This window comes from Dermacentor albipictus, chromosome 9 (genome assembly GCF_038994185.2).
Source record: "Dermacentor albipictus isolate Rhodes 1998 colony chromosome 9, USDA_Dalb.pri_finalv2, whole genome shotgun sequence".
NCBI classification, from domain to species: Eukaryota; Metazoa; Arthropoda; class Arachnida; order Ixodida; family Ixodidae; genus Dermacentor; species Dermacentor albipictus.
Window position 1 is genome coordinate 132,105,420 of NC_091829.1, and position 15,333 is coordinate 132,120,752.

The following is a 15,333-nucleotide window of genomic DNA, read 5'->3' on the forward strand; positions in this document are numbered from 1 at the left end:
AAGCAATGACGCTCAATGATAATGTTGCGTGACGTCGAAAACTGGTGCCGTAATGCGGCGATCGCCGTGCAGAGTCGTATTCGTCAGGAGGGGCCATGACAGACTTGTCATCGGCAAGTGCTGTGGCACTTGGCGCTGCCGGTGCTGCGGCGCTTGTCCCTGCATGTAGCGTCTGATAAACACGCTGGCCCTCTGCCTCAAAGAATGCAAAAGAATAGCTTTGCATTGCTCCGGCTTGAATGCGGCGGCTCCGGATGCCAGCAAGTACACGTTGAACATCTGCTCTCGCTGCTTCCATGGCAATGACGGACGGCCGGGCGTCGGAAGGAAAAACGGTGGCGGAGCAAGCCCGGTGAAGCTCATGGTGGGCGGATACAGACGGCGCAGCGGGGCTGGGGGTACGTTCATGACATCCTCGTCGCCAATGTGGTATTGACCGAAGGTGGAAGTCAGGCTCCAGCTGTCCCGAAGTAAAAAGCCGTTTATTCAACATAAACGACCATATATATATATATAATGAAGAACAGAAGCGGCCCCTGGGGAATAAAGAACTCAAATGAATAATGAAACTAAATACAACAATTATGTTTCCTATAATAAATAATTGTTGTGGTGTAGAAAATGTAATTAACAAATTAAAGCTTTCCTCTTCACCCGGCTGCGATGAAAGTACCACAGAGTTTTTGAAAGCCACAATTGTGTATTCATCAATTATATTAACCAAGCTATTTCAGCAATTATTGGACACTGGATCTCTCCCATTTGAATGGAAGATCAAGAAGGTGAATCCACTTTTCAAGTCTGGTAACCAGCAATCACCATTAAATTGCCAGTCCATTTCCCTCACAAGCATTCCTTGCAAAATATTTGATCATATTGACACAACTATATTTGGCAGAACTATAATTCAGCGGGTATGCGCCAGTGGGGACGATGCTGAGGTAGCGCGGGTTTTTAGGTGAAGCGGGGGAAACGAAGAAGACGTTGTTGTTCCCTTGGACGACTGATAAAGTGCGTTTCTTGGCGGTGCTGCTACGCATACTCGTCGATCCCACGTCGTTACACTGGTGGAGGTGCGGGGTATTCTTCATGCTTGGCACCCATTCGCGGAGCCGACGATCGAGCTCGGAATCGCCATCGCGCATCGAAACACCGGCCCACCGCTTCAGTCGTCGCCTGCTAGGCTTAGCGCCCGAGTCCAGTCCCCTGCAAGAAACTTCGAGAAATCGTTTGCCTCCTACAAATAACATGGCCACCGCAGCTCCATCGCAAGTAACACTACAGAATCCTATGGTCCCAGAGAGCTTTCATGGTGATGCCTTTGAAGACGTCCAAGATTGGCTAGACCAGTTCGAGCGCGTCGCCCAGTATAACCATAAGACCAGCTCGGCAGACAAACTCTCAAGTGTCTATTTCTATTTGAAGGACAATGCTCGTACGTGGTACGTAAACCGGGAGAGGAGCTTTGCCACGTGGGACGACTTCCGCGCACAGCTGCTGGATACCTTTTCAAGCATTGACAGGAGGGAAAACGCGCAGCGTCTCCTTGAAATCCGCGTTCAAAAGCCCAATGAGAGTGTTGCTATGTTCTCGGAAGACATGGCCCGTCTTTTCCGTAGGGCAGACCCAGACATGCCAGAGGAGAGAAAGCTGCGATATCTCCTGCGAGGAGTGAAGGAGCAACTGTTTGCCGGCCTTGTGAGAAATCCACTGACAACAGTGGCACAGTTCACAAAAGAGGCTACAGCCATTGAACGGGCCCTGCATCAACGATACCGCCAGCATGACATGGGCAACTCGACGGCGAACACTTCCGTACTGGCTGCGAGTAACGACATGTCTCTGCGTGAAGTTGTCCGAGAAGTGGTGCGAGAAGAGCTTCGGCAGCTCGGCTTTGTGGTTGCGCCTACGGAACCGACGCCAGCGTTATCTTTTATTGCTGATGTAGTCCGGGAGGAAGTCCGGCAAGCTTTTTCAGCGCCAGACTGTGGCAACGTTCTGCGGCGCCTCACTTATGCGGAAGCTGTTCGCCGTCCACTCAACGCAACTTCAACGCCGGTGACTCCTATAGCTACAACACCACCTACGCCACAAATAGAGCCGACATCGTCACCCTCGTCGACTCTACCGACCCCGCCGATCATGCCAGCACAAACAACGCCGTATTTTCGACATGCGCACGCCACTCCTTGGCTCCATGGAGAGCCGAACTACCAGCGTCGGAAAACCGATTTGCGGCGCATCGTCGACCGTCGACCGTCGACCAGTGTGCTACCATTGTGGTGAAGCTGGACACGTCTATAGAGTTTGCCGCAAATGGAACAACTATCGCGCCGCTCAACACCCAAGCTTTCCTGCCAACTATGCTTATTCTCCGTACGACGGTCGACGCGCTTACAACGGCGCTCCTGTGAACAGTCAGCCACCAAATACGACGACGCCCCGACCACGTTCTCCTTCTCCATCTCCGGCGCGCTACAATTCGCCGACTCGTCGCAGTTTTGCTGACGTCACTAGGGGCAGATCGCCTAGCCCTCGACGGGGAAACTAGCCGCAGCGACCTCCGGGGGTGAGGTTGCCAATACTCTAACTGCTCCACATCCCCCGTTATCGACGAACGACGACGTGAAGACGACATTGACGAAAAAGACGCCCAGCACAACGACGAATACGACGGATAGAAGTACGAAAGACGTAACTGACATCGTCAGCGCTGAGCTCATCGTTTGCATTGACGGCCACGAAATAGCCGCTCTGGTTGACACTGGCTCCCATTTTTCAATCCTTAGCTTACAGGTCGCTGACAAACTGAGGAAGGTGAAGACACCATGGCACGGGCCCAACATAAGAACCGCCGGAGGTCAGTTGATGACACCTGTCGGGAAATGCACGGCCCGACTCTTAATCGCCGGTTCAACCTTCGTCGTCAACCTCGTCATCCTTACTGAGTGTTGTAAAGAACTTATATTGGGCATGGATTTCTTACGGGAATACGGCGCCGTGATTAACATCCGTGACAGAAGCGTTACATTTGCCACGAGTTCAGATAATGTCACCCATGAGAAGCCACAACAACCTCGCTTACGTATTGCCGCGGACGACGTCATACTTTTGCCGCGGAGTTGCTCTCTTGTACAGGTGCGCTGTGACAGCCTGCAAAGTGGGACTGGAGTAGCTGAACACATCAGTGCGCTAGCACTGAATGGCGGTGTGGCCATTGCCAGAGCACTTACCCATGTAATCGACGGAAGCGCCGAACTCTTGGTGACAAATTTTGGTATGTAGCGCCGACACATCGTTAGAGGCACTGCTGTCGCCTATTTTGACGAAGTGACAGAAATACAAGACTGCCACTTAGCGCAGGAGTCGGCCTCTACAATCCACACAGCTGCACCTATTGTAGACGTTAATCCGACGTTAACGGCCGTTGAGCGGAACCGTCTGCTTGAGCTCATCAAGCAGTACCAGGGCTGTTTCTCCTCTGCGTCAAGAGTTGGTCAAACGCCACTTACCAAACACCGCATCATTACTGATGTCGACGCCAGACCCATCCGACAAAACCCTTATCGTGTGGCCCCAAAGGAACGCGAAGCAATACAAAAACAAGTGAAGACGATGCTCGAAGATGGCGTTATTCGACCATCTAATAGTCCGTGGGCATCACCTGTAGTTTTAGTGAAGAAGAAGGACGGTAGCCTGCGCTTCTGCGTAGACTATCGGAAGCTCAATCAGGTCACAAAGAAGGATGTTTGTCCACTGCCACGTATTGATGATTCCTTGGATAGGTTGCGAAACTCGTGCTACTTTTCCTCAATGGACTTGAAAAGCGGTTATTGGCAGATCGAAGTGGATGAGAGAGATCGTGAGAAAACAGCCTTTGTGACGCCTGACGGACTTTATGAATTTCAGGTACTTCCTTTCGGTTTGTGTTCGGCGCCAGCAACATTTCAGCGTCTAATGAATGGACACTGTGCTCTCCGGACTCAAATGGCAAACATGCCTGGTGTACTTGGATGACGTGATTGTCTTTTCCGCAACGTTCGACTAACACTTACGAAGGCTGAAAACTGTTTTTGAAGCGATACGCTCTGCCGGTCTTACTTTGAAGCCTGAGAAGTGCCATTTTGGTTTTCATGAGCTCCAGTTCCTCGGTCACGTCGTCAGTAGCCAAGGAGTCCGACCTTATCCGGATAAAATTGCCGCCATCGCTAATTTCCCGATTCCATCAGACAAAAAAGCCGTGCGACGTTTTCTGGGACTCTGTGCATATTACCGGCGATTTATTGCAAATTTCTCGCGTATCGCATGGCCGTTAACACAGCTCACTCGAGAAGATATGCCTTTTACTTGGGGCGAAGACCAGCAGCGGGCATTTCACGAGCTCCGGCAACGCATGCAATCGCCTCCCGTATTAGCACACTTCGATGAGGAAGCCCCGACGATATTGCATACAGACGCTAGTAATGTCGGTCTAGGGGCGGTGCTAGTACAATGGCAGGACGACAGCGAAAAAGTGATTGCTTACGCCAGTAGGACACTATCCCGAGCCGAAGCTAACTACTCCACCACTGAAAAAGAATGCCTCGCAATGGTATGGGCAATTCTGAAATTTCGTCCGTATTTGTATGGTCGGTCTTTCACCGTCGTTAGTGACCACCATTCCCTCTGCTGGCTCATTAATTTGAAAGATCCTTCCGGTCGGCTCGCACGCTGGAGTCTTCGACTCCAAGAATTCGACTCTGTTGTTACATACAAGTCGGGAAAACGGCACGCAGACGCCGACTGCCTTTCTCGGTCTCCTGTTGAGCCGGCAGCACAAGACAATGACGACATGGTTTTTCTGGGACTCGTGGATACTGCCGATCTTTCACGCCAGCAACGGGATGACATTGAATTGCTGCCGCTTATTGATTACCTCGAAGGACGAACCAACAGTGTGCCGAGGCTCTTTGCAAGAGGGGTGGCATCATACTGCTTGCGTCGCAACGTCCTCTACAAGAAGAACTTCTCGCCTAGCGACAGCAACTACTTACTTGTTGTTCCATCACCGCTTCGACGTGAAATCTTACACGCCTGCCACAACGAGCCGACTGCTGGGCACCTGGGCTATACTTGCATATTGGCACGGATTCGGCAGAATTACTACTGGCCGAGACTTACTGCGGTCGTTAAACGTTACGTGCAGACATGTCTGGATTGCCAACGTCGTAAACCGTCATCCGTCAAACCAACCGGCTTACTGCACCCTGTTGACGTACCGGCCACCCCATTTGCACAAGTAGGCATGGACTTTCTGGGCCCCTTCCCAACGTCTACTACTGGCAATAGGTGGATAATCGTTGCCACGGATTATCTCACTAGATATGCCGAGACAAGTGCCCTGCAACGGGCAACAGCAGATGAAGCGGCACGATTTTTTCTGGAATCCATCGTTTTAAGGCATGGCGCTCCCGCAGTAGTCGTCACGGACTGAGCTACTGCGTTCATGGCCCAGTTTTTAGATATCGTTCTACGTCTAAGTGCTACCGCCCACCGGAAGACAACAGCGTATCCCCCTCAAACGAACGGACTGACAGAACGACTCAATAGGACATTGGCTGATATGATCAGCATGTACGTAGATGTAGAGCATAGGAACTGGGACGAGGTTTTACCTTATGTCACCTTCGCGTACAATACGGCTCGTCAAGAGACCACTCGCAAGACGCCCTTCAGTCTCGTATATGGCCGTGAGGTTACAACAACATTAGATGCAATGCTCCCTCATGAATTTGACGACAACGAGACGGGTGCTGAAGAGATAACACACTGAGCAGAGGCAGCTAGGCAGCTTGCGTGTCTGCGAATACGCGAACAACAGGACATTGACGCCAGACGCTACAATCTTCGGCACAAAGCCGTAACATACAACATCGGCGACAAAGTGTGGATCTGGACACCTATTCGACAGCGTGGGCTCTCTGAAAAGCTCCTACGCAAATACTTCGGGCCCTACATAGTCCTCCGACGCATCAGTGACGTCAACTACGAAGTCGTTCCAGACAGCTCGCACTGTTCAAAGCGCCGACGGCATTTACCTGAGGTCGTTCACGTGCTGCGTATGAAGCCGTACTATGAGGACTGCCCAGACTGCACAGTTCTTTACCGCTGCTTTCCAAGCCTCTATCATCGGGACTATGATCTTTTCTAAAGGGGGAGCAAATGACACAACTATATTTGGCAGAACTATAATTCAGCGGGTATGCGCCAGTGGGGACGACGCTGAAGTAGCGCGGGTTTTTAGGTGAAGCGGGGGAAACGAAGACGTTGTTGTTGTTCCCTTGGACGACTGATAAAGTGCGTTTCTTGGCGGTGCTGCTACGCATACTCGTCGATCCCACGTCGTTACAATATTTTGTTTTCAAACCTTGCTAGCTTTCTCGAATCAAATTCATTTTTTTCACTATCACAACATGGTTTTCGCAATTCATATTCTTGTGAAACACAATATCTTTTACTCACCTTCATGCCATCGTTGATTGTTCTTCTCTAATTGGCTGCATTTTTCTAGACTTTTCTAAAGCATAAGTTATGCCATAAACTGCTCTCTCTACAAACTGTGCCAGCTTAACATAGACTCTAAGTACTCTTTTGGCTAGAAATCTTTCTTACTAATCGTGCCAAGTTTGTGTCTGCAAATTATGTTAATTCTGAGCATACTGCTGTTTGATCTGTGGTCCCTTCAAGGAACGGTACTAGCCCTTTTGCTCTTTCTTATTTATGTTAATGACATACCTTCCTGTGTTTCCTCATACATTAACCTATTAGCCGATGATTGTGTTGTCTATTGAGAAATACCCTGCGCTGATGATATTAAGACCCTTCAATCTGACCTTGACGCTATTAACAAATGGTGCAACATATGCTTGATGGAACTTAACATAAGGAAATGCAAACATATGCGCATATCTAGAATATTCTGTTTTGTTCATTTACGATATGGCTAATAATTCTTTGGAGACTGTGTTCTCATTTAAGTACTTTGGAATTCGCAATACATCAAACCTCTCTTGGTCAGACCACATTTCGTATATAATTAACAATGCTAATCGAATTTTAGGATACCTTCATCGTAACTTCACAAAAGCACCTTCATCTTTAAAATTAGTCATGTACAAAACACTCATTCGCTCAAATTTAGAATATGCCACTTCCGTCTCGGATCCAAGCCATGAAAACCTAATCAGTTCATAGAAATCATTCAAAACCTAAGGGTACATTAAATTAATTAATCTTGTATTAAGTACTGTGTACAATACAACAAATATGTCAAACTGAGCTTTCCAAAAAGGCTGGTTCTTTATCTAGCAGGTTGATAGACGGGCTGCTTACACAACTTTGACCACTCCAATTGATAGCCTGTGCCTTTGTGCACATTTTTTATCTCTGTGCCTGCCAGAACCACACAATCGCCAAACAGATGAGCACATCTGCTTTCATGACAGTGAACGGATGACTATCATGGTAATTCTTCACATTTAAACTATGCTCGCTTAACAGTTGAGATGCCGTCCTGTCTGTGCTATGTACTTCTTACCGCAGGACAGAGGCAACTCGTGTGCCACTGCCTCTTCACAATCCTTAAAAAGGATTTCAATGTCTCTTAGAGCACCCAAGCGCAGATTTTTGGCATGGGTCTGTCAACTGACATGCTCTGTTATGTTTTTCTGGAGCTGAAAAAACAACTCTTGTGTTCATGTGACTAACAATAAATTTTTTTAAGGACAGTGTGCATCCTGAGTAGGTAGTGTACAACTGCTACCTTTAATTCGTATTGTGTGTGTTCATTTGCTGTTTCCCGAGCTAATTTCTACAAGACAGTATTCAATGTAAGAAAATTAGATTAAGAAAAAAAATTAAGTTAGCTCTTTTCTGAAAACTATTAGGTCACATATGTTAACAATAGTATCTTGGAGCCTATTCCAAATTTTGATTGCACGAGGCAAAGCAGAATTGTTGAATGCAAGCGTTTGGCTGCATATTAGGGGTGTGCGAATACTCAAATGCTATTACCAAATCTAATCGAATAGTGAATGTTCGAATAATTTGACGCGCAAATTGAATATCTACTATTCGATATGTTCAGTGTAGAGACGCGCAGTGTCGTGTGCACCACAGAGCCCCTCGTGCTGGACACAGCCCAAGCGAGCACGTCACTTCCGCACCAAAGGAATGCCGAGTGTGCTGTAGATGGGCCGCCCTGGCTGATGCAGTAATGAACTTGGTCACTGCGCGTGCTCCTCGACGTCAGTCAGCCTTATGCGGGGATCGCACACACACAGTGCCCACACATTGGCTGAGGCCGCCTCTGTCGGTACAAAGTTCCAGCATGTTGTTAAGACCGATCGAAATGATAACAAGACTCGCACCAAGAAAATGGCAACAAAAGCAGGGCGTAATTAGGAAAGCGCGAAAGCATGTGCGAAGATCAGGCAGATTAGCCACCAATGGGCATGATGATCATGTTAGATAACATGGTGACGCAATTCATGTCACTTCAACAGCCGCCTGTCACTGGTGAGCCACTTTTACGAACATATTACAGCCGAACCTGTAGATAACGAACTTGATAGTTCTGTGGAAAAGTGGTCGTTGTATCAGTAGTTCGTTACATAGGAACTCGACTTTGAAAATGCTACAAAAATAATGTTACAATTCGACAGCACTTCGGTCTGAAAACCAGATTTTCGCGAACATTGTTTAACTGCCCGAGCAGACGAACCACAAAGACAGCGAGGGACAAGGACGGGCGCAGACTTGCAACTAAAGTTTATTCCACTAATGTTCGCTAATGTCTACCAACTCGCCCAACAACAAGTTCTACTAAACCAGATTTTCAATGCCATTTTTGTTCCCGGTGCATTCCCATGCATAGCTGCAAATTTCCGTTAGAAATGTCCATCTAAAAAAAAAAAAGGGCAGACAATTACGCTTCTTGGTAATGCAATCTTTAAATGCAGCTGCTGCCTTACTTCAACAACAGGCAACCACCTACAGAACACGCCGTGCCGAACAGAGGCGGTTCTGCGTTTCGGATTGGGCAGTACACACTGCGATCCGCCGCTCTCGAGCCAGCTCTCCAGCGACGCGCCATCACGCCATCACCGTTGCTGGGAGGGGGGAGATTAGCATTTGATATTTAATGTTTTTCTGAGGTGGGATGAGGAAAAAGGTGGGGAACATGGGTATTGAGTAGAGGTCGCGTGCTCATTCACTCACAGACAGGCCTCAATGTGGCTACACAAGGTTGGGGTGGAAACTAATAAGAAATAAGGGGACGAAACGCTATAACTGTCTTTCGAGTCATTGCAGCGGCACTGCGCCAGGTAAGGGGACGTATAGGGCAAGAGTGGAGGTGGGAGAAGGACAGCCAGGCGCAAGCACTGCCAGAGGCGACAAATGCCACTGAAGAATGTGCCCCGCAAATGGGGAAGCGAGAGATACAACTGAGAGCTGTACAGCCACACGACGTGGAGACAGCGGAGCAAAGAGCCGTGGATCACACGTGAGGCGGCAAGGAGTGCCCACCGCCATCACCGTGGCAGTGCTGTGACAGCAGGCATAGGGACGGCGAGGGTGGAGTGGACGGTAGCAGCGAGAGTCAACGCAACAGTGCTGCGCAGAGGAAGGGGGCGAGAGGATAGGCGAGAACACGTGATCTGGCTTTGGAGGACAAGACTCGTGCCGCACGTGAAAAATGGCAGCAGGAGCGTGCGCAGCTAGAGCAGCACGCAGATGATCACCTTGGTTATGCCACAGCCGACGGCGATGCAAAACGGAGGAACGGGCGCTAAAGAGCTCCACTCTAAAATGAAATTTGTCACATATAGCTCTTTCAAGACAACACCCAGTTTCAATCACCTGTCATTAAGAAATTGCCAGCGCAGCCGCGATTTTTATTCGAGAGCGTGTTATATATTTTACTACCAGCACAACATGATCGTGTTCTGCGTGAGAGATAGAAGCATTTGAGTTGGCCAGAACGTGAATTTCCGAAACAACTGCAACATGCTGTCATTCTCCAAAGGTCTCACACAGCGTGGTCTCCGCATCATGACTGCGTGTCAGCCATACAAGAGCCGTAAAAAAAATGCAATCTTTCTCACTTCGGGGACAAATAAATGTGTGGTGTTCTAAAGTTAGAATGTCACCACGAATTGTTATCAGCAATCGGCAATGCATAAACTAAATGCTTAGGGCCGATTTACTCTCGAGCTGCCCATCCCCGCATGCCACACCACAAGCAGGTGGTCCACCAGTAATGGCCGCCATGACGTAACCAGAGGCAAACGTGAACTTTTGCCTCCGTGCGCCGACCGCACAGACATGGCGCTGGTTCAAAGTGGAGGGTGAGGCCTGGGCCCCTAGGCTGCAGCGGCAGTTTGTTTTTTGTGTGGTTTATTGTGATCATTGAAAGAGCTATTCAGCACCTGCAAAGCTATCTGTCGAACACAGCAAGCCGCTGTATTCTTCCTGACCTTGTCAGTACGTGCGATCGCCAAAGGAAACAGGCGAATGTGTGTTGTGTTTACACGATGGTCAGAAGGAATGAAGCCGCCGATTTCGTGTGTTTTAGGCCGTTTTTTGCATGTGCATTACAAACGCACAGTCCATCCCATACACCTGCATTCTAAGCATGACACTAGTTCGGTACGTGCCAAAATGAAAAGTTTGCAATCGCCCACCTCAGCATATGGTGTTTGTAGGTGTTGTGTGTGCGCGCTTCATTGATACAATGATTGTAAGTTTGTGCAGTGTTCAGAAGTGGTGACACAATGTGTAGTGATGAGCTTCATTGTCGCGTCATCGCAGTAATTTGTAATGTGCTGTTTGTCTCTTGCTTTGTGTGAGCTGTTTTGCAGGCTGCGATGCACATTGGTGACAGGACGTTTGAGCGCTAGGGTTCTTACTTTTACGAAGCGTAAGTGCACTGTGATGTGTACATGCAGTGTGTCACAGTGGTGCTAGGTGTATAAGTGTTCGTTTTATGCAATATGCATATGTGCTGAAGTGAACCGTGCATAAGTGTTGTAGGCGAGTTTTGGTTCCGGCCCTTTCTGCCTCCTTCACGTATCTTGTGTGTTTTTCAGAAGTTATTTCTGTGCTACGAAGGTGTTTATAATCAGTGAGGGCAATATAAGGAACAGCTTAAAAGTTACATGAGCACATGCGCACTGTCGTGAACTGTGGGCGCGCTTATGCACTGTTCTCATGAACGCAAATTTCGGGCGGACTTAATTTTTGCCATGTGGACATTGGTGTGAACAGCAGAAATCCTGAGGCGTATCTATAGATTAAGCAAAGTATACAGTCTTATACTCGGGGATGTCAGTGCCTTGCATGTGCAAGAAATTCAGCTGCTTGTTGTTAGTGTCTGAGTACACACTGTTTGTGCAAACACCAGTGGCATGGCATAATGAGCATATAATGTGTGAAAACTGGATACTTCCTTTTGATTCTTGACAAATTTGCATTTTTTGATAAAAAGTCATGTGCACGTAACATATAAAGACGACAAAACAACTGGTATGGTCAATATATGATCAAGGATTGTTGCAGCATAACTTAAGGAACACTGAAAAAGAATGGACGACTAGACGAGGACACAGCTGCACTGTCAGCTGATTTCTTAAATTAAATTCCCACACTTATTTATTTAGTCGCCATATCTCTTCTGTTATCTGTCTGAGGCTGTCTCAAAAAGGTGACTTCCTTTCTTGTTAAGGCAACTGACGTTACGCTTACACATTGCGCTCCTGTTTTAATTATCTCAAATGCCTCAAAAATCTCCTAAGTTAGCCTATTGTTGTTCCTTTTAAGGACTTGCTCTTCATGAAATTTGGGGGTGCACGCGCTTGCTTAGCTATCTTGTCCCTTCTTGTTCATTTTGCAACGTTTGCAGTGCAAGGCCAGATTGCTGCCAGGGGTCCCTGAAAGTGATGATGCGGGCTCTCTTGTTCGATCATTAAGGCATCTTTCTGTTTGCCCTATGTATTGTTTTCAACAGGACAGGGGGATGGTGTACGCTACTCCTTTGACGCAATTGCAGTGTCTGCTCTGGTGTATCATCTGGCATTGTGGTTCTTTTTTTTCCTGGTTCACTCGTGCGCACATTCCTTTACTTTCTTGTGCTGCCCCACACACGGTGCTAATGAACTAATGTCTGCGCTGCAGACATTCTGGGCTTTCATTAGAGGTAGGTGCAAATTGCACTGACACAATGAACATGCATTCATTGCCTACAAGCTACTGCATGTTGGAATTGGTGTTACAGCAGGCATGGCAAATGTTCTCCCCTACTTGTGTCTTGTGTACCATATGAGCCAGCATTTCATTTCATTTTCATAAACCTGTTTAAGCTGTTACTGATTAAGAAAGGCAAATATAAAATGACTTACTACGTCAACCATTTCACATGCAAGATCACTACACTCAATGCAAATCTTATTAGAGAGCTTTAGATCAGGGGGATGCAATCGTTGAGGCCCCATGTACTAGCCTCAACACTTGTGTCCCCTTAATCTAGATCTCTATAGTCGCTTGAAAACCTTGGTTTGCTTCCAGATGAAGTACAGGTACTGTGCACCAGTTTGTTAGCCTATGCACTTCTCTTTCTTTTTAATGTGGCTGTGCATTAGCTAGCTAGGATGTCACTACATTAATGACATTTGGGCCATGCTCAACGCAATCAAATAACATTACTTTGCTATATCTCACTGACTGTGAAGCTTCTTTTTTATGTCAGGAAAAGAATAAAAAGAGAACGCATGCGTAAATGATGTTGACAGCAGCAAACAGTCTCAAGGCAATCATCCTTGATTGTTGCCATTGCTGAGAGAGCAAGCATGCCTGTATTCACTTACCACAGGTTGTACATTGTTTAAATGCTGATAGAGGTATGGATAAATAGTGAAGGGGCAGCTGATTGGCCCCTCAGGCCTTTATGCATGGGCATTGCTGCCTTGTGTGCCCCCGTAAACCTCTGTCATCTCTTAAGGCACGGGCATGAATGACATAACACTACTTCTATTTGCAGGGACATTTTTAGCACCAACAAGAAATGAAAACATTGCGTGAATTCACGCCTATATGGGGTGTCTTTTCAGCAATATGAATTAATATTTGTTTTCATACAAACATTCTTCTCTTGAAAACATATCTGACAAGCACCTCTGCCTGAAGAAGTAACTAGATGTGTGCATATCACTTTTATGTCTGTCATAATTGTAATCAATTGCTTAAGACGTACTGGTGGGCTAGTTGGTTAGTCATGACTTAATATGGCAGTACATTTTGAAACAATGATGTTACATAGAACAAACAAATACGAGCTCTCTGTGTGTCACACAGCGCTCCTGTACGGTCATTCGGTGTTACATCATTGTTCCGAAGTGCAATGCCATATTACATCATGTAATCAGTTGTAGGCTCACTATTGACAGCTACTAAAGAGACCTCAGCAGCAAAGTGCAACTAAATCAACAAGCCATTGTTGATGATTCACACGCGCGCTTGGTGATGAAGTGACTGAGGAGCGGTGGTGCGTCGCTTGTACACAACACTTTCCTCCCTTCTCAGATGGAGTCGCCGTAGTGATGCGGAGGGTGTTGTTGCCACTGTGGCCATGACTTTGCAGTCATGTTTGGCACGGTCTCAGGGGCAGTGCCAATCTCTGGTTTGGTCACCGATGATTGCAAAGGCTCCAGCGTTCCTGAGAGAGTGGCCTCTGACAACGTGGAGTTATCTGCTTTTATCCCAAGCATAAATGGGAGTGGGACATTGCTCGCGGTTAGCGTACAGACCTTATCCTGTGTCGCTGAATCTTCTGTGGGGTGTCTCAAAGCACCAGGCTTGATGTGGTCACATTGTCATCGCACTAACCTGTTAGTGCCTTTAATGGGCCACGATCTGCGGCCTAGCTTTTTCAAAACCGTTCCCTCCGTCCAGATCGGATTCCCTCCAAAGTTTCGAAAGGAAACTGCTTGTCCGACAGTGAGTACTCTCGACTTTGTGCCCCTGTTGCAGTTGGTATGCATTTTGTTTGCTTTTGCTTGGGGCTGAATGCACGTGAGAGCTGTGTCAGCCAGCTCATGCCCGAACACAAGTGCAGCTGGCATTTCGCCCGTTGATGTGCAGATGGTGGTGTGTTGCTTTAGCAAAAACTGGGCCAGCCTACACGCGAATGTTTCGTCCTTGTTTTCGGCTAATGCTCATATTGTTTCAAAAACCATCCTTTCTGCTTGGCCATTCGTTGTAGCATGATACAGTGCACTTGTTACTCGGGTCACCACATTCTTCTTTAGGAAGCTGTCAACTTCTACTGAAACGAAGGATGGTCCATTATTAATCGCAAGCTTTTTGGGGAGCCCAAAAGCTGCGAAAAGGTTCCGGAGTTCCTCAATCAATGTTCCAGACTGTGTATTGCGCATGGAGCACACTTCCAACCATTTGCTGTATGCGTCCACAACAATTAACCAGTATTCTGCCTCCTATGGGACCAACAAAGTCTTGTGTGAACTGTGTCCCAAGGTGTTCTTGTGTGTTCCCATTTGGGCACTGGTGCCCTGGCTGGTGCCCTTTGGTGTTGACAATAAGTTGCACAGTTTCTAGTGAACCGTTCGGTATTTGCATCAATGCCTGGCCACCAAAAGTACCTTCGTGGTCACAATTATGTGGTGGTTTGCAGGTGCAAGTTTAAGAAAATAGTTTCTCGCCTTTGTTAAAGTTACCATCCGGAATCCTCTAACAAGGCACCCTTCCTGTGCTGAAAGCTCAGTCTTCAGTTTTCGGCACGATGAAAACTGTTCTTTTGGCAGTTTATTGACTTCACCGTTTGAGGCAGCCTCCAGCACTTGGGACAAAACTGAGTCGTCTCGAGTCATTTGTGCTAGTTGACGTGGTGAAAGCTCGAGCCTGGGCATGGTAGCCAACATGAGCACGTCTCCTGGGGGATAAGGCTCATCAACTTCTGCCGGTAGTGGAAGTCAGCTTAGAGTACCCGTATTTTGGTGCAGTAGGCCAGGCCTATACTGCGACTTGTAATCATACGTTGCTAGTTTAAGGCACCATCGCTTCATCCTTGATGAAAAGACCCGGGGTACTTGCTTCGTTTCACTCACGATTTCATTCAATGCCTGGCAATCTGTTATTATGACCACATGCCAGCCAGCTATGTACTTATGATGGCGTAGATTACTGCTACATTTCCTTTGTTGAGCTGGAAGTAGTTCTTTTCGGCACTTCCCAGTGTTCATGAACCAAATGCATTGGGTGCCTCTCGGCAAACAGCATCTT

The 15,333-nt window shown here is 47.5% G+C and overlaps 1 protein-coding gene across 2 annotated transcripts in view; it reads left to right on the forward strand.

The window, feature by feature from the left end:
• Positions 1 to 15,333, forward strand: part of LOC135915565 (E3 ubiquitin-protein ligase RNF170-like) — a 138,087-nt gene that overhangs the window by 108,970 nt on the left and 13,784 nt on the right. Inside the window, exon 5 of one of the 2 annotated variants that reach the window (XM_065448683.2) lies at positions 11,942 to 12,722. The exons of the other annotated variant lie outside the window; for it this stretch is intronic. Coding sequence (XP_065304755.1) covers positions 11,942 to 12,199 — 258 coding nt within the window. The 3' untranslated portion in view covers positions 12,200 to 12,722. Of the gene's footprint in view, positions 1 to 11,941; positions 12,723 to 15,333 lie in introns of those variants that run through there. 2 annotated transcript variants of the gene reach the window in all.